At 36.5% G+C, this 26,811-nt stretch overlaps 1 protein-coding gene across 2 annotated transcripts in view; it reads right to left on the reverse strand.

The window, feature by feature from the left end:
• Positions 1-4,362: 4,362 nt before the first annotated feature.
• Slco4c1 (solute carrier organic anion transporter family member 4C1) overlaps positions 4,363-26,811 on the reverse strand; it is a 55,187-nt gene continuing 32,738 nt past the window's right edge. Inside the window, exons 6-13 of one of the 2 annotated variants that reach the window (XM_021161978.2) lie at positions 26,301-26,419; positions 24,647-24,791; positions 24,065-24,260; positions 19,113-19,266; positions 15,943-16,127; positions 11,663-11,727; positions 9,133-9,270; positions 4,363-7,146 (exon numbers count right to left, since the gene is read on the reverse strand). In XM_021161978.2, the coding sequence (XP_021017637.1) occupies positions 6,986-7,146; positions 9,133-9,270; positions 11,663-11,727; positions 15,943-16,127; positions 19,113-19,266; positions 24,065-24,260; positions 24,647-24,791; positions 26,301-26,419 (1,163 nt within the window). In that variant the 3' untranslated portion in view covers positions 4,363-6,985. Of the gene's footprint in view, positions 7,147-9,132; positions 9,271-11,662; positions 11,728-15,942; positions 16,128-18,665; positions 18,996-19,112; positions 19,267-24,064; positions 24,261-24,646; positions 24,792-26,300; positions 26,420-26,811 lie in introns of those variants that run through there. The other variant, XM_029482024.1, reaches the window with a different exon arrangement.

Genomic DNA, 26,811 nt, shown 5'->3' on the forward strand with positions numbered 1-26,811 from the left:
GTTGTCACCGGTGTGATGAGTCACTGCTAAGGCTCTCCCATGTCAAGTCTCAACTGTACAACTGCTTCTTGTCAGGATGTTCTCTATCCTAATAAAGTTCATTCTGAAGGGAATTGATTTTAGCTTTCTTTTCCTTTTCTTTTATGAATACTTTGGAAACAAGGTATTGAATTGGTTGTTATATCTGCCTTTTATTTTAATCGCATTTTTCATCGATATATTATTCATGCTATTCCCTTCCCTCAACTTCTCCCAGATCCTACCCACTTCACTACCTGCCCAATTCTACCCCCTCTCTTTTTCTCATGAAAAAAAAAAAAACAATTTACAAAACCCAGAATACACTCTCTCACACACACACCACAGAATTAGAAAGCAAAATATACATGCAAAAGATCTTAACTTCCTTTTCTCTTTGTTACAACAGTAGCCAGCAAGAAAGCAGGATGCATAGATCTTATTTCTGACTGGACTTCGCAATCACACCCCTGTAAGATCCAAATCAATTGTAGTAGGACAGGACTCTAAGTTTGTTATGCCAATGATAACAAAACTAAAACTCAAATATAGAAAAAGAATGTGATATGAATAATGAGAGCCAGGTTTCTTAACAGAGAAAGGATCTACAAGCAAACCAGAGGAAGAACACAATAAAGTTCATGACACTAGACTCTCATTGGAAGTATTCCTATTCATACACTTATGTACACCAATAGAAAGATTGGGGCATGACTTAATATGAAAATCTTAATTCTTAAATGCCACCCTTCAGAAATAGGAAGCAGGAAACATTATAGAAGGGGAAGTACAAAAGGAGCCAGAAAGATTCTCTAGCACTCAGGAAATGCTCAAATTATATAAATATAATGAAGCAAAATGAGGGTGGAAAAGATAGCCCAGAGGTTAAGAGCACTGACTGCTCTTCAGAAGGTCCTGAGTTCAAATCCCAGAAACCACATTGCAGCACACAACTATCAGTACAGCTACGGTATACTCATATACAAGCAAACAAACAATAAATAAATCTTAAAAAAAAAAAACAAAGAAACAAAGCAAAACACAGGTACTAACCTGGTATTGCCCACATCTATGAAACAATGGAAAAATTAATAAGCCCCAATGTATGCTTACAAACTCTTTTGTAGAGCAGACTCCTTGTTAATATATTTTCAAGAAGAGATAGAAATAAAAGAGAAATGATGGTGAAAATCTAAATGAAGGCAAGAATTAAAAATGAATGCAGAAATAAGTAGGTGAATGTCCACTAGAAGATAAGATAGTTGTGTCATCTCTACGTATCTGTCTAAGAGGTATTTCTTTGTTTTTCCCCACATTTTTTATTAGATATTTTCTTCATTTACATTTCAAGTGCTATCTCAAAAGTTCCCTATACCCTCCCCCTGCCCAGCTCCCCAACCCAGTCATTCCCACTTCTTGGCCCTGGCATTCCCCTGTACTGGGGCATATAAAGTTTGCTAGACCAAGAGGCCTCTCTTCCCAATGATGGCCGACTAGGCCATCTTCTGCTACATATGCAGCTAGAGACACAACCTCTGGGGGTACTGGTTAGTTCATATTGTTGTTCCATCTGTAGGGTTGCAGACCCCTTCAGCTCTTCCGTACTTTCTCTAGCTTCTATATTGGGGGCCCTGTGTTCCATCCTATAGATGACTGTGAGCATCCACTTCTGTATTTGCCAGGCACTGGCAAAGCCTCACAGGAGACAGCTATATCAGGGTCCCTTCAGCAAAATCTTGCTGGCATATGCAATAGTGTCTGCATTTGGTGGCTGATTATGGGGTGGACCCCCGGGTGGGGCAGTCTCTGGATGGTCCATCCTTTCATCTTGGCTCCAAACTTTGTCTCTGCAACTCCTTCCATGGATATTTTAGGGGTATTTCTTAATAACAAACAGACAAATAAGGCCACAGTAGTCATTGCTGTCAGAAATCCATCTTAAGCACCTCGTCCAAGTCCATCACATACAGACGCAGGCCTGTTTATGACTGATACTCCTGGATGCTATCTATTTCTATGGTATTGTTTCCAAAATTATATAATATCATTATAAATTATAGGATGTATTTTAGAAACCAAAATTGAAGGATACTTTAGAAAATAATTGGCCCACCCTTTCTCAAACATTAAGGTCATGTGTCAGAGCCTGTTGTCATGATTACTTACTCCAATGAGTCTGCCTCACATACCTTTGAGGTTTCCTCCCACATAGGAAAAACACTCAGGCTTTCCTCCCTCAACTGATTTAGGAAACAGAATGTAGACTTTGGTCTGTGGTAAAGGTCCTCTGAAGGTATAATTAGCATGAACAGTTTGTCTGTATGACAACTTTCAAATTTATGTCATAAAAACCCTAGGGCTTTAGTGTGATTTCTCTTTCAAGCTCTTTGTAGCCATCACTCTACCCCTCAAGCCTTATGTACTCGCTCTCACACTAAGGAATAAAGCTTTTCTTCCTCATGAGCAAATGAATATACCATTTTGCAAGAGGATTATTTAATAGCCAGCAAGCCTTTAGATGATTAAACTTCAAGTCAACATCTTTATCAGAACCTCTTAGTAGAATCCCAACTAAAACCAGACAATAAAATGTAACCTATAGAAATTATGATAATTTGCATTTGTTTCACAGTAATAAAATTTAAAAAAATAAAGGCTTGGCAATAGATAAGACGACATGGCATAAAAGGGAAGAACTAAAAACTGTTCTTGATTGGAAATCACTGAAGATCCAGGACAAATAAACATTGAACTATGGATAGGATCTAGACTATGTAAAGACCACTAGTGTCTAACATGATTTATTCCTAAGTATTGTAGTGGATATTTTGATAAACCACGATGAAATAATTAAGAGACCTTAAGTAATCTGTATGCTCCCTTTGCCCCAAAACAGACAACTTCCTCAAACATTGATGGTTATTGTTCAGGTAATATAACTGATTGTGAGCTTTCACTGCAGTAAAGAAGGCTGGTTACCCCAACTGCACAGGATGCGCTTGATCACATGGAAGGAGGAAGTGTATAGGCAGGAAGGACATGAAGATGTATCCTTGCATCTGATTGGATGAAGGTAAGAAGTACAGTAGCCTTGTGAGTTTTGCCTTTAAGAGCATCTGACAGACCTCAGTGCCATCCTCTGGGAATCCTGGATATTGACCTGGCCAGTGTCTATCTTCCTGGCTAGTATTTAATAAATCTTGTTTTAATTGGACAACCATAAATTTGATCTTTCTCCTCAAAACTTTCAGGTTTGGCAATAAACACATTTAAAAAATTATACCTTTGTAAGTAGCAGATATTTTACATCTGTGAAAGTCTGCACAAAAATCTGCTATCCTTACATGACTCATACATCTAAACTATAATGTAAAAGAATATTCCTAGTATGATAATTTTATTGAATTGTATATACCTACTAAGATACAAGGTCACTGGATTGCCTCATCAAGTTCAAAGGCACATTGATTCTCCTTTCCCCATTCATAAGATGGACTTAGATACATAAATAAAAACAAGTCATCTCTCAAAGTCTATCAGGCTCACATTACAATTTGGATTCAGAATGTCTTTAAAGGATTGGTTGCCACCTGGCATCATTACGTCACTAGGGCATATCCTTGATGGGCATACTGGAAAGCCATCTGCTCCTCTCCCTGCTGTCTGGCCATTATGCTCTGGCTCCTGAGACGTAAAGCAACAACATAGCCAAATGACCATGGACTCAACCTTTGAAACTGTAAGCCAAACGAGTTTTCTTTTAAGTCATTTTTCTAAGATATCAGGCATTATAGTCTTCCCTGATTGTCAACCTGATGGGATTTAGAATCACCATGAGACCAAATATCTGGTCATGTCTATGAGGATTGATCCAGATCAGGTTAATTGATGTGTGAGGCTGTACTGTAAATGTGTGGGACCATTTCATAGACTGTGATTCTGGCCTAGATAAAAAGGAGAAAAATGTACTGAAGCACAAGCATTTGTTTCTTTCTGCTTCCTGCCATGTGTGTCATGTGACCAGCAGTGTCATGGGCCTGCTGCCTGCCATGTCTTCTCTGCCACACTAGACTATAATCTCACAATGAGCCATGTGAGGCTAGAGAAATGGCTCAGTGGTTAAGACCACTTGAGGATCAGGATTCAATGCCATGGCAGCACACAACCTTCTTCAACACTATTTCCAGGGGGAATCAGCATCTTCTGGCCTCTATAGGTACTGCATGCATGTCGTGCAGAGACACAAACAGGCAAAACACCCATAAACATGAAATCAAGAGTAATAAAACAGTGTAATATAAATATTCTGATTTAATAAAAATTATATGTATCAATTATTTACAGAGTTGTTTGCAACAAAGAAAATAGGTCTACATTTTATTTATATTTCTTCCAATTTACATAGCAAAGTCAAATGTATACAATTTTCCCATGGTTAAGAAAGAGTTTTATATTTTTATTTTCCGCAGTTAAGAAAATCAAAATATAAGAAATTTTAAGATAGATTCAATTATGTACAAAATTACAGCAGGTACACCTGAAAGTGATTTTGAAATAATTATAAGCTGTGGCAAGCACATATCATGAAAATATATTCTAAAAGCTGCAAACCAACACATATAATATGCATGAATTTACAAATGGAAGATTACAGTAGTGTGTTCACTTTATTCCAAGTGGAGGTATTCTTTCTAAATATGTATATCTGAGTGCCAAAATTATTGGTTCCCTTTAGCAATTTTCTCTTGCAAGTTTGCTTAAAAAGTGTGAAAGGAATATATCTAAACTGAGTAAACTGGAGACAATGTCCTTTTGATGAACACTAATCATTATGGAGACCAATTCTCTACTGTCCTATTCATCAGACAATATGTTTGGAATTGTTTTGTTTCTTCTCCCTAAGGGACCATATACTCCTCTGCCTGTGCAGACTTCTTATTTTCTTTCTTGTTCTTATTTCATGGTTCTATCGCTAAGCTTCTCAGGATTGCATTAGCTTATCCTATTCCACGGGGTGCCATGCTTCTGCACATGGGATTGTAGAAAATCTGACTCCTATTACCCTTGGTCACAATGGAGGCAGTATTTAAGATGTGCCCAGAAAGTGGGGAGGAATATTCTCATCCAAGGTATCCTGTGGCTTTCCCTGTCTTTCTTGTGCTGTCCCCTTGCTTGATGGAAGTGTTGGCTTCCCAAATACCTGAATTTTGGCTATATTTTTTCAAAATGATTTTTGGTATGTAAGTTCCTGAGACAAGTAGGTCTAACCCTCAGTTTCCTGAGACTGACCCCTCTAATATTTGAATATTGAAGAGGCTTGTGAGTCTAACTCCTAGCTCATCCCTCCTCCTTCTTGAATTTCAGCTTATAAGAGTTCCCAGGTACTGAAGTCATGGGCCACACATAGATTGCCACCAGACACAGCAATGTAAATTCTGTGAATTCTAGAGTTTTCTGTGAATTCTAGAGTTTTCCAGGTCTTTTTTCTGGACTTGTGCTGCCCTGATGGAGAACCTGATTCATGAAACTCATAAAGAGCTAACATGGGTGGTATGGGGTGTGGGCTGGTTGGCTAGGGAAACTAATTAAAGTAGAAGATTTGATTTGTAAAAACAACACAAATATAATCACCTCCTTAGTTTTGAATAGATCTTTTCAGGACCGAAATTTAGAATTTGAACTCAGCTAGATCCTTAGCCATGTAATACTTCTATTAATTAGAAATAGTTTTCACAATAGTCAATTTTTTGTTGATGCTCAATGACCAACACTTTCAGTATTTTAAGTAAATTTGTCAGGAGCCTACACAAATGGAGTTTAGTTACTATGATGTAAGGTGTACAAAATACTGAAGCTTCAAGTAATCACGTCATTGAATTCAAACTTTCACTAAATAACAATACGTGACGCCTATTAAATGAAACTCTGCTTATGTTAATGTAATTAATGGGCTAGGTGATTAGTTTGTAAAATAAAATTTAAAGGACTTGATAAACAAACATTTGTCAATAGTGCATTATGACATCTTGTCATGTCTACTTGGCACTTTTCATCATTGAAGCTGGTTCTTTTCTCTGAAAATAGGCAATTGAACAATACTATCACAGTCGTAAGTTTTAGTGTTAAAAGTCAATAACATTAACAAATTGCCTCCTAGAATTCTTATTCTAAATTGAAAATGTGTAGTTGATGCTGAGATTTCTGAGGCTGTAGGGTAGTAGGACACAAAAAAGATAACTACCCTACATTCTATCAGTTAAGTAATTTACTGTGAAAATATATGATCAGAAGGAGATATAAAACCTACACTGTAAAGTGAGTTTTAAATAACTCATCCCCAAAAGCATTACATAAATTTCCTTAGCTTAAATTTTTGTGCTGTAAACATCTCAAATAAGCTCAATCAATCAGCAATGAAAGGATTAAAATATGACGGTGTGAGCCAATGGTGGTAACACAGACTTGTAACCTCAGTGTATGAGATGTAACTCCAGGAGAATCAGATGTCACAGGTCATCTTTAGCTACCTGAGTTCCTGAGCTATTGGGGTATGTGAGCCCTGTCTTACAGAAAACAAAAGAAATAAAAACAGACATTTTACTTTGTGTATGTGCATACCTGTATTTAGAAGCATAAAGTTTAAAGTATGTGTTGTTGGCAATTATCCTTGTTATTCCTTGGTGTTTTCATAGGTTGACAATGGAAATAAATAAAAATGTGAGTGGTTTGAGGCTTTTGGTGAACTTTAGAGGCATGAACCTTTGTGTTTTTTGTGGGGTTTTTTGTTTTTGTTTATTTTGTTGTTGTTTGTTTTAACAAAATTAGGACTCTGTACCTAGGCAATGATCACCTCAGTTCTGGAACATGGGCTTCACACCATGGTCTACACAAACTAGACAATGGTGCCTTGGCACAGTCTGTTCTTACAGGCAGGAGCCAGTTCTCCAAGACAATCTCCTCCTCCTTTTCACCCTTCATTTTCTGCTTTGTTTAGATCCTCTTCGACCGAAATAGTAGACACAATGACATTCTGACTTTGAAATGATACCTCTGTTCCTGGGGGCGGTGGTTTATAGAGAACAATCGCAAGTCCATTGAAGAATATGGTGATAACTTTACAAGTAACACCTAAATACAAAACAAATGTCAGGCTTTGGCCCTTTACTGATTAATATAAAACAGTTTCCAGTATGTAATCCTTCACAAATAAAACATTTCCTATTTTAAAGTAATGATTATAAGGAATAGTAATTCTATAGTTTCAAATTTTATACCACAACAGAGGCTGAGTATGATAGTCCACACCAGTAAATCACAACATTCAAGTGGCAGAAGCAGGAACTTCACATGGGGCTAATCTGAGCATTACAAGGAATTTCTGAGCAGCTCAAAACAGAGCAACGCCCTACCTCAAATTAATACTACTACTACTACTACTAATAATAATAATAATATAAATATTATAATAATAATTATTATTATTATTATTATTATTATAAATGGAATAGTGTATACAATTTAATGTGTATACAATTATTTTGTTTCCAAACAACAAAAATAAAAATACATAATAACAATTATTCTATTCTTGAGGTTAACTACAAAATTAGTGCTGTGTTATGAGGAGTAAGTAATCCTTAACTAATATTTCTTTGCCCATTTTTGTTTTCTTTTAGAGACACTATTTTGCTATGTGGCCCAGATTAAGTGATCTCAGCTTCATAGAAGCTATAATTACAATGTGCAACACTACACTCAGGCTTTGTATCACCTTTCTAAACTTGTAAATACATACCATGTTTATGGGAAGGAAAAGCAATTGAAAGTCACTGGTGACATAAAATAGCTCACCATCTTTAATATTGCATAAAATAGAGAAAGTTCATGTCAAAAATAAAAAAAATAATGTTAAAAATAAGCAGGCTTTAGAGTTCTTAGGCAAAGAACTGTATATGAATAAATTATATTTCATACTTACCCTAATTTATCCTGCCACATCAGCTAAAAACATTATCTATTCGGACCTACCACATAAGTTTTAATTTGACTTCAGATAATTCTTTTAAACTCAACTCTATAAAGATTAATTTTATCTGGATTAGTTAATATTTGCTCTCATTGTAAGTTTAAATATTTTTATTTATTCAGTAGATATTGTGTTTTTATAATTATGAATTCAGACAGTGTACTGGTTTATATAAAGAGTAAAAGAATCTGTCTTGAATGTATTGTTAAAATAATAGCAATGAAAATTAAATGACATCTATGCATTTTACATTTCTCTATATATACATATATGTGATATACAATTATATGTGTATGGAAATGTATATATATATATATATATATATATATATATAGTGTGTGTGTGTGTGTGTGTGTGTGTGTGAGAGAGAGAGAGAGAGAGAGAGAGAGAGTCATTCTTATCCCCAGCTGACCTTAAATTCTCTCTATACAACCTAGGTTGGACTCAAGCTCATACCTATCTGGGCTCAGCTTCCCGTGTTCTAAGATAACAGCTGTGTACTAGCATGTCCCAGTAAGGGTTCTTTATATTCATGCATTGCAATGTCTTGCATTGATATGAAATGTTCAACTGTCAAATTGTTACATACTTTATACACACACACACACACACACACTATTCTTCCTTACTCTTATCTTTAATTTCTCCCTTAGTCAAGAATGTATAGACTACCATCAATGAAATTAATTATATCATGGCAAAACCTCTGAACTGTGAAACACTTCTTGCAGCTTCAGGACACTTCCCCAATACAAATTATATAGTTTTCAGAGCCCAGGCAGTTAGATGACAACCACTCTAGTTTTTCAAATTCTTTTTTATCTTTTTTATACTTTTTTATATGCTTTTTTATATACTTTCCAAATAATTGAAAAAAATTCTTAAAAAGCGCATGGCATGATATACAGAAAATAAAAATCTTATTCCTTCCTCTACTTAAGAAGACTGAAAACTTCAGAGGACACTTGAGCCTCTGAAATCATGTTGGGTAGATTCTTTTATCTTCAGAACTGCAGGATGGTCCCACAGGACTTCTTGAACACCACACGCAAACTGGACCATAAGTCATTAACAAGATGTCTACTTACTTATAGCTACCAGCATATGTGCCATCTTGATGTTATCATAAATCCAACATGCTCCTTTTATTCCACATTCATTGACATCCCACAGAACACATGTGCTGTCTATTATGACACCAAATATAATTGGCCCAGGTATTGTGCCTAGAGGAATTAAAGGCAAAATGAAAATAGTAAAGAATATAGCTTATAATATAGGTTTCAAAACATACATGCACACACATTTATATAATACAAATAGACTTTACTCTATCCACATATATTAGCTAATTCATATCTAAGTCAAAGGGATATAAAAACCTTAGTCAAAATGTTTAAATAATTATATGCAATTATATTATTTCTAATCAATTTTTAAGACTACTTTAGTCCTAGGGCCACTAGGATGGCTCAGCAGGTAAGGGAACATACTTCCTGCTCTGGCACTCTGAATCGGATCCCCAGAAACCACGAGGTAGATAGAGAGACCTGACTTTTGAAAACTGTCCTCTGTTTTCTATATAGGGCACATGTATATTTCCAGACACACACAAACATACACTAAATAAAGGTTTTAAAAATTGAAGAGAATTTTACTATTTTTTAAAATTTATTTATTTATTAGCTATTTTATTCATTTACATTTCCAATGCTATCCCAAAAGACCCCCATGCCCCCCCACTCCCCTACCCACCCACTCCCACTTTTTGACCCTCGCGTTCCCCTGTACTGAGGCATATAAAGTTTGCAAGACCAATGGGCCTCTCTTTCCACTGATGGCCGACTTAACACATGAAACTCAAGAAGAAGGAAGACCAAAGTATGGACACTTTGCCCCTTCTTAGAATTGGGAACAAAACACCCATGGAAGGAGTTACAGAGACAAAGTTTGGAGCTGAGACAAAAGGATGAACCATCTAGAGACTGCCATACCCGGGGATCCATCCCATAATCAGCCTCCAAATGCTGACACCATTGCATACACTAGCAAGATTTTGCTGAAAGGACCCTGATATAGCTGTCTCTTGCGAGGCTATGCCGGGGCCTAGCAAACACAGAAGTGGATGCTCACAGTCTGCTATTGGATGAATCACAGGGCCCCCAATGGAGGAGCTAGAGAAAGTACTCAAGGAGCTAAAGGGGTCTGCAACCCTATAGGTGGAACAACAATATGAACTAACCAGTACCCCCCAGAGCTTGTGTCTCTAGCTGAATATGTATCAGAAGAGAATTTTACTCTTATGTTGTGTTAAGAGTTTAGAAAAAGCCAGGTGTGGTGGTGCACGCCTTTAATCCCAGCACTAGGGAAGCAGAGGCAGGCAGATTTCTGAGTTCAAGGCCACCCTGGTCTACAAAGTGAGTTCCAGGACAGCCAGGGCTACACAGAGAAACCCTGTCTCAAAAAACCAAATAATAAAAAAAAAGAGTTTAGAAAAATATGTTATTTTAATTGATAAAAAAAAATCTATAAATAGTAACAACATACCATGTAACGTTTGATGATCTACAAAATCATTAAATTAAGGCAAATGTAGTTATATCCACAAATACATTGTTTGTAATAAAAATACCTTTCAAAATCCATTCCCCTAGCTCTTACAAATGTTACTTTAGGGGCTGAAGAGATGACTCAGTGGTTTAGAGCACTGATTGCTCTTCCAGAGATCCTGAGTTCAATTCACAGCAACCACATGGTGACTCATAACCATCTGTAATGGGATCTGGTGTGTCTGAAGATAGCTACAGTGTACTCATATACATAAAATAAATAAACACATCTTTAAAAATGTTAGTTTAATAAATATTTTAGTTCATTATTTTCATAAGGTAACAAATGGCTACATCTTTGACATTGACTATGATAGAGTTAGAAAATAAAAAAAAATATTTTTGGTACACAAAGAATACTGTATAAACTACTATATTCTTTGTCTGTACATTTTGTGCCTACACACACACACACACACACACACACACACACACACACACACACTAATGTGGGCATGTGGGTATAATGTAATATGAATATGTGTATGCATGACCATGTCCGAATACAGACATATAGGATTATTTCTTACACACAGACATATGTATACCAGTGAACTTCCCCACGTAAGCAGTTCTCCCCATCTTTATATATTCCACATGAGTGAATTTAAACAAATGAAGACTGAAAGTATTTTAAGAATTCATACTGAGTATTCTCAGTTGTTCAATAAAAGGTGGTGAGAAAACTATATACTGAGATTTATAATTAATATTTCAAATAAATCAGGTGTTTCCTTTAATGTTAGATCTGCAGTGCCATTGGGAACAGCAAATAACATGTCAGACAGCTGAGATGTGAGTCCCTGTATTCTCATTTATGTAGATAGTGCTATCTCATGGATGTTAGAAACATTTTACCAATGACAACTATGCCTTCTTTATCCTTTATCATTTACTTGGTGTGCAACATGTATGTAACATATATGCAACACCAATGTAACATATATGTAACATGTAAGTAACTCTAATGAACCAAAACAGCACATACTAGTATGTTTAAATAACATACCTAACAAGCGAAGAAGCATGAACTGCACTCCCAATGCTAGAGACCGATGTCTGTGATTAACACACCTGTGAGCATAGTCAAAACAAATGAGAAAAAGATATCAGGCTATATTTTAATTCTAGCCATACTTTCATATCAACTTCAGTTTAGCATTTCTACTCAAGCAAATGTGCAAATTAAAAATATTTTGAAAACCTCACAAATAAGTTATCCTGGGATTACAAAAGAAAAAATATTATGAGTGGTAAAGCATTACAGATAACAGCAAAAAGTCACTAGATTCCGTGATTTGAACAAAGAAAAATGGGGGTAAAAGCATTCAATTACAAGATTTATCCTTCATAAAACCCCTAAATAGGGGCAATGAACCTCAGCAAAATAAAAGTCCCAAAAGACAAAATCACATGTAATATAGTCAATGCTCTGATATAGTCGATGCTCTGAGATTGGGAAGAAGAAACAATGCCCTCTCTCTGTATTCGGTCTAGAGGACTTAGGTATGAAAAACAGAGAAAAGACATACAAATTGGAAAAAAGAAACAGTCTCTGTTTTTAGATGGTTATGCCACCTACAAAACAAAACAACAACAAAAAACAAACCTCCACAAACAAAACTATCCTCATGAATCAATGAAGTTAATAAATTTGAAGATATCAAATTAACATTATCAATCAGTTACATTTCTACTCATTATGAAATATCCATAAAGTAAACTAAGAAAAGAATCCCACTTACAATAGCATCAAAAAGTAATTAAATATCTTGGATTAAAGAAATGGGGTAAAACTCTTGGATATTAAAATAATATAAAACTGATGTTGGAAGATGGCCCACATACAGAGAGACACCTTAATGTTCATGAATAAAAATAATGTTGTCAACATGCCCACACTATCCAAGGCAATTAGAATAAAATCTCCATCAAAATGCTAATGAAACTTCATAAAAATAGAAAACATAACATTCATATGGAAAAGACCCAGAATAGCTATACCAATTTTGTTCAATAAGAACAAAGTTAGAGGCATAATATTACCAGATTTCAAACTACAATAACAAAGCTATAATAATAAAAACAGTCTGAGTCTGACATCATAAAAATGTACACAGAGATCAACAGAACAGAACACACACACACATGCAACTGATGTGTGACAAGGATGTCAAGAACACATAGTGAGGGTAAGAATATCTTATTTGGGGGCTGGAGAGATGGTTCAGTTGTTCAGGGCACTGACTACTCTTCCAGAGGTCCTGAGTTCAATTCCCAGCAACCACATGGAGACTCACAACCATCTGTGATGAGATCTGATGCCCTCTTCTGGTGTGTCTGGAAAGAGTGAGAGTGAACTCACATACATAAAATAAGTAAACAAATAAATCTTTAAAAAATAAGAAGATAGTATTTAATAAATTTTGTTCAGAAAAAATGTATACTCTATATTTACATGCAAAATAATGAAATTGGACCCTTATCTCCAACCGTATACAAACCACATTCAAACTGACTAAAGACTAAACATAAATACTGACCCTGTGTCCTATCCTTATAAAAACAAAAACATAAAGTTCTTGATACTCATTTTAGTAATGACATTTCTGGCTATCATACCAGAAACATAAGCTAACAAAGCAAATAGAGGCAAATAGGACCATTCCACCATGCTTCTGCACAGCAAAGGAAGCAAAGTCAAGAGACGGAGTACAAGAAAGCACTGGTAAATGAGGCATCTTAGAGGCACTCCATTCGAAAGAAATCATAAACAAGTAGCATAATAATGAGAGAAAGCTTCCAAAAATAAGACAAAAGATCTGAATAGGTGGTTCTCCAGAGAAGACACAGCAATGGCCAAAAACTGTGGGAAACAACATCAAAGCCAGCAGTCATGAACAAATGCCACTCAGGACCACGGGAGAAGGCTTCTTGCTCTTATTAGTTCACTTCTCATGATAAAGTGAAGCAAAATGCTCTTGAGGAAACAGGGAAAAGCAAGCCAGTGTAAACAACCAGAAGAAAAGTGAGCTGATACAGACAGACAGACAAACAACAGTTTCTCAGAGAAGTTAAAATCATAAGTAAAATGTGACTCAGCAGAATGTCAAAGAGATTGCTGCCCTTCTTGTTCTCTTATGAACAACAGTTAAGCTATCAAACAAAGCAATCATCAAATGGACAAAGAAAATGTAGCCTATGCTATTATACCACACTCAGAAAGGGAAGTCTCACCATTGTAGAGCATGAATGAACTTACAGTACATTGTGCTAAGATAAAACAAAGTAAAATCAAAATACTGTTATCATTGCATGCTCTGACTCAGAAGTGGATCCTGAAGCATCAGTTTTATTAGGAAGTAAAGCATAGAGGGCAAGCTGGTAAGAAGGTTCAGTGGGTAAAGATGTCTGCTGCCAAGAGTGGTGACCCAAGTTCAATTCCCAGAACAAGAGGAGCAAAAGAGAAACGTACTCCTGAAAGATGTCATATGACTTCCACACATACCATGGTATACATGTACACATATAAATTCACAAAAATATATAAAAACTCAAGGTGTTTTGAGGTGTAGGGGGAAAAGACATGATTACAGGAGGCCAAGTGCAAATGAATGGTTCAATTCTTGCAAAGGTTGCAAAGTTTTGATTATGCGAGTTAAATTCTGGAGATGGAATGCATAGTGGGGTAACTGTATTGTACACAAAGTTAGAAGAGTCTCAACTATGCGGCAAATTCAGGACCAGTCTGGCCTATGTGAGATCCTGCATTAACCCCTGATCCCTCCCCCTAAAACTTGTGTTATATATTGAAATTTGCTAAAAGTGGCTGTTGCTCATTCTTACCACATGTGTGCACACATAGTCAAGGAGACCTGAGAGATGATAGATTTGTTTGTGGTAATAATTTCATGTCGTATGTGTATTTTAATGTATTGAGTAGTAACACATATAACTTTGACAAGCCACTGCAATGCATCCAGAAGGCAAGTAAATTAAGCTAGCATTTGTACCAAAAGTCCTACCGCCCTACCTTTATAAGCAAGGATTACAGGAATATAACACTATACTCCTGTGTAAAGAAACAAACGGTTTTTTTGTATCACTATTAAATAAGCTTCAAATACCATCACTTCTGACATTGAGACTGAAATCACACAGATGGCACAGGGATACAGATTATGGATTCAATAATAGTAATAGTTCTTTTTTTTTTTTTCCCCTTGAGAAAGGGTTTCTCTATGTAGCCTTGGCTGTCCTGGAACTCATTCTGTAGACCAGGCTAGCCTTGAACTCAGAAATATGCCTGCCTCTGCCTTCCAAGTGCTGGGATTAAAGGCTGGCGCCACCATGCCTGGCTCAATAGTTCTTTCTTTAATGACTATTTGATGTCTGACATCACCACATGAGAAAAAAAAAAACATCATCACATGACAGAAAAGTCATGTGAGATACAAAAAAGGTGACTCATCTTTCTAAGAAAGTGTATAAACCAGGCAGGGGGACACAAGCCTGTAATCCCAGCACTTAGGAGGCCACACATAAAAAGAGTGACTGCAGATTCAAAGCCAGCCAGGGCTCGATACTGAAATGTTAATAAAACTACAAAACAGCAAAAAACTATAAGCACAAACAACTAAACAATTAAAAAAAAAACAGTCTGTTATATAATTTAAATTATGTTTCTCTTTGCTAAATATCTCTAATTTCCAGTAGAGCAATGTTAACATTTAATATCATTTACAAACTATATACTTTCTACTTATTAAAAATACGAACCATAGTGGATGAATACTAACAATGTCTTAAGAAAGAGAAAGCCTAGTGTTTCTTTGAAAACAGGCGGTAAACCTTCAGATAGAAGATAAAGACTCTTGTAGAACAGCATTAAACGGGGGAAAAAACAACATTAAATACCTCCATCTAATTCGGAGATGGCAGCTAGCTTCTTAGCATTTTTAGGGAGTTCATTTGCCAGCACCCACTCTTCAATTTAGAAAACAGACTGTGATTATGCCAGAAGACTTCCACACAACTTATCAAATTTCCAGCTCACACTGGTCATGTGTGAAACCCACCAAGGGACTAATGCCCAACATTTGTGACCTGGGCAACAGAAGATGTTTCCTGCATGAGCTTCTTTAATCCTCAGGCACCTGGTCTTCTATGGAGTCTGAGAGTCCAAGATGCACCAGACAGGTATTGCTCAAATCAATAAAAACCTACCTGAACCTTTAAGTTTACAACATGCTTTTCTTGGAAATGCAGGTTCTCAAGTGCAGTGCTTACCTTAATATAGACACAGTTATAGGAGTGCCTGCCATAAAGGTAAAGATAACTGTAATGAAGAAAATGCCAAGAAATATGGGCAAGTTTGAACACCGAGTTCTACATTTTCCAGCTTTAGCTTCAAAATCAGTACTTTCTGCAGTAGAAGTGATTTTCCTTTCTATACAGGAACAATTATAATATACCTGAAATTTAAATACAAAAATGTCAAAGTGGTTGTACAACTCAAAAATGTCTTTGTACCATCTTGTCACTGTCTAGTCTATAGGGAGCCAATACTGCTGAGAGTCATTAGACCTTGTAAGAAAGGAAGCAAACTGTAGCAAGCCACATATATGAAGTACCTGTATTTGACTTTGTGGCTGTTAACTTCAGCTCGTAACCTATTATTGGCTCATGACATAAAACAACTTGACAAGGATATAACGGTTATACACTTCCTCTTGTTCTACATATATTACTTTCAGTAGACCATAATTGCCCAGATAATGTCTTCCTTCTAACTCTTCTTTCCCATTACAGGGGGCATAGAGGCATTCATGCTGACAATATCATTATGTGAGCTAGTTTGAAAGAACAAACACTATAATTTTGATAAGTGCCATGGTAAAATTACCTTATGTGCACAACTTTAACAAAATGCTGCTTTTAACCATAATATTTTAAGTACAATTTTCTGAACTTTTGATCTACCTTATAGAAGGCAAGTTATCCTTTTTATAATATGCTTATGATAACAAAAAAGGAGTTAACATAAATAGAACATTGGTTATTTATCATATACTTATATATAGGCATAGATGTGTATGTATTGTATCATAACATTGGTTATGAACAAGGAAGATCATGTTTTGTCTAAATAGAAAGATGATCAGTTATTTAGAAACTTTACTAAGTCCTAAAGGCATTGTATATCTCAATGTTTATCCTTAATGTAAACTTTTTACACATTTAAAACATCAACAAAATCATAGTGAGATGAGAAGACAAAGAAAGCAGTGTTTTCAGGGTTTCAAGGGTAGATTCTCTATATTGACGCAGTTGTAATATCAGTGACACTGGTTTGAAAAGAGTAAATATGTAAACAATGCTCTATCCTGTGCTATTATATAGGAATGATCAGATGTATATTAAAAATTAAGTCATTCATCCTAAAGACTTTACATTTTTTGCCACTTATTTACTGTGGGCGAGGGAGTCTGGTGTGTCACAGAACACATTCAGAGGGAAGGTGACAACTGGTGAGAGTCTATACCTCCACCATGTGGGCTCTTGGATTCAAATTAGCTATTCACGCTTCACTGCAAGCACCTGTCCATTGAGGCATGTTAGATGCCCCAACTTAAATACCTTAAGACAAGAAACTGACCATGGTATTGTCTGTCACATTCTCATTGAAAATCTCAAGTAAAAAAATGGGACAGAGCTTTCAGTTTTGCATTTGGGTCACTAACAGAAAATGTCGTTTATATTGCTAGAAAATGCACAAGCATATATTATTTTATTATATATGATTTTATCATAAAATAGCTCATAAGAAAAGTGTGTCTCTGGCTGGAGAGACGTTTTAGAGTACTTATTGCTTTTGCAGAGTCAGGTTCAATTCCTGTACCCACATGGTGGCTCACAACCTTCCGTAACTACAGTTCCAAGGGATCTAACATCTTCTTCATTTCCTCAGGCACACACATGGCACACATTCCAACTACAGGAAAATACTAGTCACTCACCTACCGGGTAGGTAATTCTGACTCTATATTGCTGCCAAGCTCACTTGTAGGGTTTTTATTCCTGACAACTGACATACTATTAAATTTTGTCAAAGTGCTTGAAACCAAAGCCTTCCAACTTAACTAGAGTAAACAGGCCTCTATTTGGTGGCTAAAGTCTTAAGCTCTCTGACATTGTTTTATCTTTTCATTTTTAAACAGGGTCTCACTGTGTCAGTTCTGCCTCTGCCTCCTGAGTGCTGGAAAATAGGCAGATTCATGCCAACACTCTAAAAGTATTTTTTTTTAATTCTCCTGTATTAATTGTTGTCTCCAAAGCTTACTGCCTCTGTCTGCTAACCTAGACCTAGTCCTCGAAGCTTCCAGCCTCCGTACAATCTTATCTAGGCCTAGAATGTGTTCTACCTCTGAGAATTACTGCCGAATAAGCTTCTTCCTTCCTACTTTTTTCTGAACTTTGGCTGGTTGATTCAACTCAGCTGTGTTGGCTTAAACTTCTCTCCAAGCTGAGTAAATCAATCTGTTTTTTCTTAGTTTCTGACGGGATGGCTCCTTCTCATTCTCTGTGTTGTTCTTTCTTCATCAATGTCTAGCTTGTCCTCCCTTCAATCTGTCTCTGTTCAACCATCCCAGGAAAACTACCTCTGTTCCTTCTCCCTCTCTGTGCTGCTGTCTCTTTTTTGTCTATACTCCTAAGAATTGTGCATATGCAATTCTGTCAAATCTTTCTCTGATTAGTCACTTTGTCTGCCACTCAATGAGACACCACTGTCAAGCATGGGTGCTTATTTCTACAAACTAACTTTACCTTTATTGTTTGGAATTAAAGGTGTGTGCTAAGAGTTGAGCCACACCACAACTAGAAAGAGCTTTCTTCAGTCAATAGCCAAATTTCAGGGTTCACAGTGTGATCAAATATCCTGCAACACAACACATGCATACAGCATAGGCCATGGTAGGATGAAGTCCCCTGGCTCAAACTTGAAAGACAAGCACGCTGCCTGCTAAGATGGGTGCTTTGTTTGTCTTAAGTTATCTAATTATATTAAGCAGAAATTTCTGGGTAAACCAAGATACATTAAAAGTAAATTTATATTTGAGGCAGGATTACTAATTTGGATGTTTGTGAAATTGGATAATAATTAGTCAGTTTCATTATATTCCTGATTAGTAACCATGCTCTCATAATCATGCTGTCATAATGCATCTTATAATTGAGAAAAAAACAAAACAATATAAAGTGGTACTTATATTTGCCATGCTGAGTTCAGCAAGAATTGCCTGAGACATGAAGGAATGGGTCTGAAGACCAGAGCTGTGCAACTGGGAAAGGAAGGCAAGCAGAGGGGAAAGACAGAGTAGCCCATTAGGAGAGCCAAGACAACAATCACAAGACACAGTTCACATTACTTCATTCAGGTAAAGAGAAAACATGGCTACCTTGGGTTTCCTGTTTGAAACTGAGTTTAAGCAACCTGCAAAGCAGGGAGAAAAATACTGGATTCCATCACTTCCACAGAGTGGGTAATAGTAGGACCGCAAACAGTTGCAGTTGGCATTACAAGGTGCAGTCAAATTCCCCATTTCTCCTGTTCTGTAAATTAGAAAAGATAGATGAAGTGAGATTTCCTGTGACATTAACGCCTACGAACAATTCAGAAGCAGTTGTATTTAGTCAGCCACTCAACATGTAAATACTAAATGCATAAAACACAATGTCTGCTTTTCCATATGATTTAGTAGACAGCTAACCTACCTCCATCTAGACTGAAATCTTGGAGGAAAGGTGCTATTTTACCCAGCTTCATGCTCCCATTACTCAACACAAGGCCTAATTATCACCTGTGTCAGACACATTGTTCAATAAATGGGTGAGGTTTTGGGGAAGAACACTTGATTAGAGTAAGCCTTTAAGGGGAAAGTTGTCAAATAAGAGGTATTAATAGTTTTCACAAAAGGAGAATGGAGTGAATGTTTCAGTAAATACTGGGATTTCCTGGCAACAAACTCCTCTTGATTCTATGGATTATCCATCAAGAGGTTAGCACTATCTCCTACTTCTATCAACAGTTGCAAGTAGCTTTTTCTTTAATTATGGCAATGAAAATATTGTTAGACCTTTCCAAACATCCTCAAAAGGTAGACAACTTTTTTAAATAAAAAAGGTGAGTAAAATCATGTTGTTTAATCCATTAATATCATTATAAAATCTCTTACTTTGCAAAAAGTAAATTTCCTAATTTTAGACTTGGTAATATTTTGATTATGCCCTTTCTTCCTGCCTGTGAGAAGTCCTTGTATACAGGGCACAGAAGTTCATATGGTCATAGAGGTTTCAATATAAAGGCTTAGTTCAAGGGATGGTTTCCAGTGCCTTGCCTATTCATCCACTCTACAATGTGTCTGAAGCAGGCAATAAATATGCCTTGTATTGAGTAAAGTGAGCATGAAGCTGAATGGAATAGCACCACACTTCAACGATTTGAGTCCAGGAATAGAGGTAGGGCCATTGTATCCTCATCTGGGACTATGGTTTACTGATAGGAACAGATGCATTTTACAAACTTCAAGGCAGGATAACTAACATGAGGGAAAGTTTGAGGGAAGGAAACCTGAGAAGCTAACTCCTAAATGAGTCTTAAAGATGGGCAAAAGTTAGCTAGATAGTGGGTAATCAGAGAAAGGAACTAGGGAACAAGAGAAACAGAAACAGTATTTGAAACAAAAAATGAAAAGGTATGTTCTTATAAGAAGTCAGGGTCCAGATTAACAGTTGTCTCAGGTGCCTTGTTAAAATAAATGACTGCTTATGATACAAATATATGTTACATTCAAGTATGATATTGTCAAAAGCTCATCAAAAGTGTTTTCATATGCATATGGTATATGTGAATGTGTGTTTACATGTTTGCATCTGTGTAGGTGCACATGTGTGCATGTGACTCAGGTTAACATTGAGTACCTTTCTTGGTTACTTTTTTTAATTGAAAAAGGCTCTCTCATTCATCCCAGAGATTTCTGATACAGGCTGGCTTAGCTAACCACTTGCTCTGGAGCTCTACAGTCTCCATATTCCAAGTGATGGGATTAGATGTGAACCACCAGGCTCATCCAACATACCCATGGATTCTCACACTCGCTCAGGGAGCATTTCTCCTCTAAAGTTGCATAGAGTATGAGCTTGAGGGAAGGAGACCAGCCATAACATCCAAAGCAAGTGATCAGAATATAAAGAGAAACGGAAATGCAGCATGATTATGAGAAAGATTGGAGAGAACTTTTGAACACAGAATCAGTAATATTTGTGAATTGATAGATGGTATAGAACCATCTCAAGCAATTCAAAGGCACTCCTACTATCTAGCAGAGGAGAACCCAATTCTGAGAAAGAGGTAACCACTATGGCTTTACACATATTAAAAGTCTCAGGTTAGTGGACGACTGATCAATGGTTAGAAATCTTAATATCCATTTGCATCCATATTTAACAGAAATCAAGATAATGACAAGATCTGCCACACAGAGTATAAACATATCCCACTATCTGATACTATGACACACATTGCAAAAATCTAGCTATAACAGACACACAATCTCATACCGTTTTAACTAAGTTTACAATTTTATGTTGGACTGTTTCTGTCGTTAGCTGCATTGAGGTTGGATACAACTAATAGTCGGCGATAAGTGGAGGTCTTAGGAGGTAGCTTACTTCATTATTGCCTAGTGAATTTCAGATATGCTATCAAAAACAGAGTGGTAGAAACATAGCTAAACGAGGAAACCAGAGCCAGAGATAAGAGAGAAAGCATCATTCATGCAATTGTAAATCAATACTTCCTTGGAAGGTAAAATATGTAAACCAGTGGACCCATCAAAGTATTTGAAGATAATATATCAAACTGGAAAATAATGGTACTTAAGAAGTAGGCAATGACGTTTTTGAAGGAGGTAAATCAAGGTAGAAGATAGAAAATAGGTCAGCAAGAGGTAAAAAAGGATTTGGAAATCAAAAACTAGCCTTTACAATACTAGGAAAATTGCAGAGGGATACGGGCCCCATGCAGGATAACCTAAGTCCACATCTTAGGAGAGAACCAACTCCCACAAGCTGATTTCTGCTCACAGATACACACAAATAAATTAATAAATGCAAACAATTGTAAGCAATCTGTCCTTCTGAGTGGAGTATCTCCTCTTACAGCTATGCCCTACAAAATGCTGCCTTGTGCCTTTGTCAAGCACAATTTTATTATTAAAGTATTCTAGTCTCTGCCCACAAAAAGCTTACAGTGGTCAACAAAAAGGAGACTAGAGAAATACAGTCTTTGCAACTCAAGCTAGTACGAGAAAAATTGTTTCAATTGAAAATTTCTGATACTTGTCATATCCAAGTATCCAAATTTCCAAACATTTATTGAAAATATTCAATGTGTAAGATGGCATTATGCAAAACACAGCAGGAATATTGAAAAAAAAAAACATACTGCCTATCATCAGTCAGTTTCTCTGTATTTTATAAAAATTTGCCCTTGTGATGAAAAGGAAATTATTAGAAAACTTGTAAATGCTTGCAACATATTTTCTTTCTTTCTTCCGTCCTTTTTTTCATTTTTCTTCTAAGATAGGGTCTCTTTACATAATCCTGACTGTCCTGGGACTTGCTATGTAGATCATATTGGACTGGAACTCTCACAAATCCACCTGCCTCTGCCTCCAAATTATTGGATGAAACATATATCACCACACCTAACTTGCTAGGCATATTTTCAACATTGCTTTTTCCTTTTCTTTTTTCTTTCTTCTTCTTCTTCTTCTTCTTTTTTTTTTTTTTTCTATTTCTGGAAATGTAATTCAATTTCCCCTCAAACTGACAACTTAAAGTGGCCTTTATTTCTGATAATCATGTATACCCCCCCCCCATAGTATGTCCTTTCTCTCTCCCTCCTGGCACCCTGCAGTACCTCATTTGCTCCTTTCCCATAGTGGTGTGCCCTCTCTCCTTTTCCTCCTTCACAACTCCTTAAAACCTTTAAACTCCAGTTGCTTTTAATTAAGTCACAAGCCTTTCCCACTTACAGTCAAATAAAATTGAAAAGACTTCCTTTAGTGACAGCTACAGAACTTTCTAGAGCTCCAGTTACATAACCCATTGTTCACTTGATGTTTTGTTTTCCAATGTCTGTTTTAGAGTAAGAGTTTATTGTCCCTGTAAGAGGAAGCATGATGATGTTTGGATTAAATGTAATGGAACTTAACCAAACACTGATTTTGAGAACTTGGCATCATATTAACACAAATGACAGACATGTGAATATAGCTACAAGTCAATATTATTGTTATTGGCAAACTTTCCTAAACAAATTTAGTGCCATGGGAATGCAGTATTACACAAAACTATGTAATCTCATACCTGGAGTGACACCCCCCTCAAAAGCCACACACATGCACAGTGAAAGAGAACACAGGAGCCCTCACCTGCCTAATTTACCACTGGTGGTGTAGGACTTCAGAGCAAAACAAACCTGACCAAGAAAACTGGTTAGAGGGAGAAACTTGTTCCTCTAAAGTAAACATAAATTTCAAAGTAAATAGAACAATCAGTATGATACAGGTTTACGTTTATTTCAATGTATTTTTTGGTAGAGTTTCAACCCAAATAAGAGAATTTCATCACCAAGAATAACTCCTATTCTTAAATGCTTAAGTTAATAGGAAAGTAGAATGTTAAATTCTCTCTAGGATGTTGCCATAGTCTGCTCTTTGTAGCTATAACAGAATGTCCAGGGTGAACAATTTTAAAAGGTAAAAGGTTTGCTTGAGACAGGGAAGAGTACCAGAGGATGGAAGGTCCAAGCAAAGGGACGTGGATCTGCTTGGCCTCCGATGATAGAGGAGGTCATCAAAGGATGGGTTAGAGAGGACAAGCCAGCTGAGGTGCTTCTTAGAAAACCATTAATCCTAGATCTGGGGGCTCCTGTCATTTCCTAAAGTCCTTTTCTTCAAGTACCATTTTCACATAGATCTGGGGATTGTTTCCAGAAGACAGGCTTTTGGAGAATACATTCAAAGTCTACCATATATGAATCCTTACAAGAGAAACTCTCTGTAATGTTCTATTTCTCTTTGAAGAAATCCCTGAGCCAAACACAATTCCCTTCATCAGCTTACTCGCTGAACACCCATAGCTTTCAAGATGGTACTTACTAAATATTCAAGTTAAAACAAACAAAAACAAAATAAAGTCCCACAGTGTCACACTGAAACAAAAACAAAGGGTGTCTAAATGTTTTAAAAAGGCAATTTCTAATCATGTATATTGAGAAAGGAAATACTTGCAAATGCACACATAATCTCTGACAGGAATATAAAAAGCAATGAAATATATTTACCCATTATATGAGTCAGACACACCAGCAAATGGCTCATTTTCACATTTTGCATAAATAAATACAAAACTCAGCACAAGTGCTACTCCAGATGTACATAAGGCAAACTTCATTGTATTTTTACACTTCATTTTGAATTTTGAAACAAGAACACCACCTAAGATTTGACCAAGAGCAGCTCCAGGAATTAAAACAGCCCCTAATGAAAAGTAAGATAATGAAAAACACACAATTATGCTCGGTAACTCATACTGACAGCTGGAAAACATCAAAACCAGCATCACCACAGCTTCCACAGATAAAAGCATTTACCTGACATAAAATCACATGCACAAAAAAAAAAAAAAAAAAAGACATCGATGCAGGCAGTGGAAGGGTAATCAACTTATGTGCTAATTAATATAGTCTTAGTCCAGTTTGGTCTGTCGTAAGTCAGTTACAGAACACTGGTTTCAGAGAATCAGACACTTCTACGAAACACTTTAAAGTATGGGCTATCCAAAATGATGTACTCTCCTGATAAAAGCAACATGCTTATATAAAATCAGTGTACTAAGGAGTTAAAAAGGGGTGGGGGTCTTTTACCTCCAAGAGTGGCTGCAAAGCTCGATGTCAATCCAAATTGATTTTCTATAAATTTAGGTAAAAATGTGGCAAATCCCGTAGTAATTAATGCTTCAGAAGTAGTTGATAGAACTAAACATATAAAGACTGTATTCCTCATCAAATTCTAAGGGGAAAAAAATGCAGTTCAAGTGAGTACCTGTGATTACAGTGCAAAGTGTAGCATTGAAATACAAACATTTAAACTACAATGTTCCCTCAGGCAGGAAAATACAATTAAGGTTAATGGATAAGTACACACTCACACACACACACACTGAGAGAGAGAGACAGAGACAGAGACAGAGACAGAGACAGAGAAAGACAGGGAGAGACAGAGAGAGAGAGAGACAGAGACAGAGAAAGATAGGGAGAGACAAAGAGAGACAGAGAGAGGGGGGAACATTTGTATGTGGAGCACCTAGAGATTTGACAAATGACCAAATGACTTACTACTTGGGTCATTATGCCTTTATTGCCCTCAAGAGCCCAGCATAGGAAGGAAAAGCCCCCTTGGAAAGGCTCTGTTTTTCTTGGATTATTGTAGATGTCTACACTATAAATCCACTTCTTACCAGATCATTTAAAACATATTTAAATTCCTGAATCCACTAAATGGGAAACTTGAAACTGATCGTGGATGAATATTGTTTCATAATTAAAAGTCTTAGATAGGGTTTTACTGCTGTGAACAATAGACACCAGGACTAAGGCAAGTCTTAATATTTAATTGGGGCTACCTCACAGGTTCAGAGGTTCAGTCCATTATTATCAAGGTAGGAGCATGGCAGCATCTAGGCAAGCATGATGCAGGCAGAGTTGAGAGTTCTACATCTTCATCTGAAGGCTGTTAGCAGAATACTGACTTCTAAGCAGCTAGGAATAGGGTCATAAAGCCCATGCCCACAATGACACACCTACTCCAACAAGGCCACACCCTGTGTCATACATATACAAACCATCACAGAACCTTTTAAAAGTTAAGTAACCTTACATGTGTATCTATACTGCCAATGCTTTCATAATATTAGTGTATAAGCCTAACACACCAAATTTCCAGACCTAACTGATAGATAAGAACGTTGGTTGTATAGTGATAAGCATAGCTGCCTGCTAAAGATGGATGAAACCATTCACATACGCACACAAGGGAAGAGTACTAACACAGGACCTCACAACTTTCAAGAGAAAGAGGGAATAATAACCTGAAACTACTGAAACTAAGGAGGGGTGACCCAAAAGGAAGGAGGTTTAAAGGCAGTCAAATTTAGTGACAACTGATCAATGGATGACATAGGGGAATTAGCATGGAATAACAGACAGACTACATGTTAATGAGGAGCCACTGAACATTTACACTGTCAATTAAATAAATCATGCTCTTTCAATTATTCTATTCTGGAGCTCACAGGGCAATGAAATTCAATCAGAAAAGTTACATATAAAAGCTTCAATAGTAATAGATAAGAAAATAAGTTATAAAATGATACCAGTGCGCATACTATTTACTTATAAGTGTATGCAATATATACACATATGTAAGTACTGTGTTCCTATGAGACACTGGTTAAAACTTACACACACACACACACACACACACACAAACAGATGGGGGAGGGGAAGAACTTCTGTTTACCTTTACAGCAGTTGGAAAATCTTTAATACTTTTTCCAAAATTTTCATCCGTATGTTGGAAGGAAGTACTATTATTTTGATGAGTCTGGGAAGTTTTGCCAGCTTGAATTTTTGCTGTCCCTAGGGGGGAGGGATAGTAAATGTGCTTTTTTACTATTTAATCAGTTTTTAAATATGCTTACTCTTTAATTGATATACATTCTATGGGTATGTAAATTTCACTAGAATTCAGGGTTTTGTTTTGTTTTTTCTGTTAATTGAGAGACCAAAACCTACTCAATCTTGGGACCAGTCTCCATCTTTAAAAACAAAAACAAACACAAAACAAAAACAAACAAACAAGACCTGAAAACTTGGTGCAAAATTGAACCTAAGCTGTACCCAAGTACCAGGAAGGACCCCATGGCTTATCCTTGGCCAGAGTTACTCCCCATCTACTACCTCACAACTCTTGTGAGACTATGCCGTGGCCTGGCAAACACAGAAGTGGATGCTCACAGTCAGCTATTGAA

Source organism: Mus caroli, chromosome 1 (genome assembly GCF_900094665.2).
Source record: "Mus caroli chromosome 1, CAROLI_EIJ_v1.1, whole genome shotgun sequence".
NCBI lineage: Eukaryota > Metazoa > Chordata > Mammalia > Rodentia > Muridae > Mus > Mus caroli.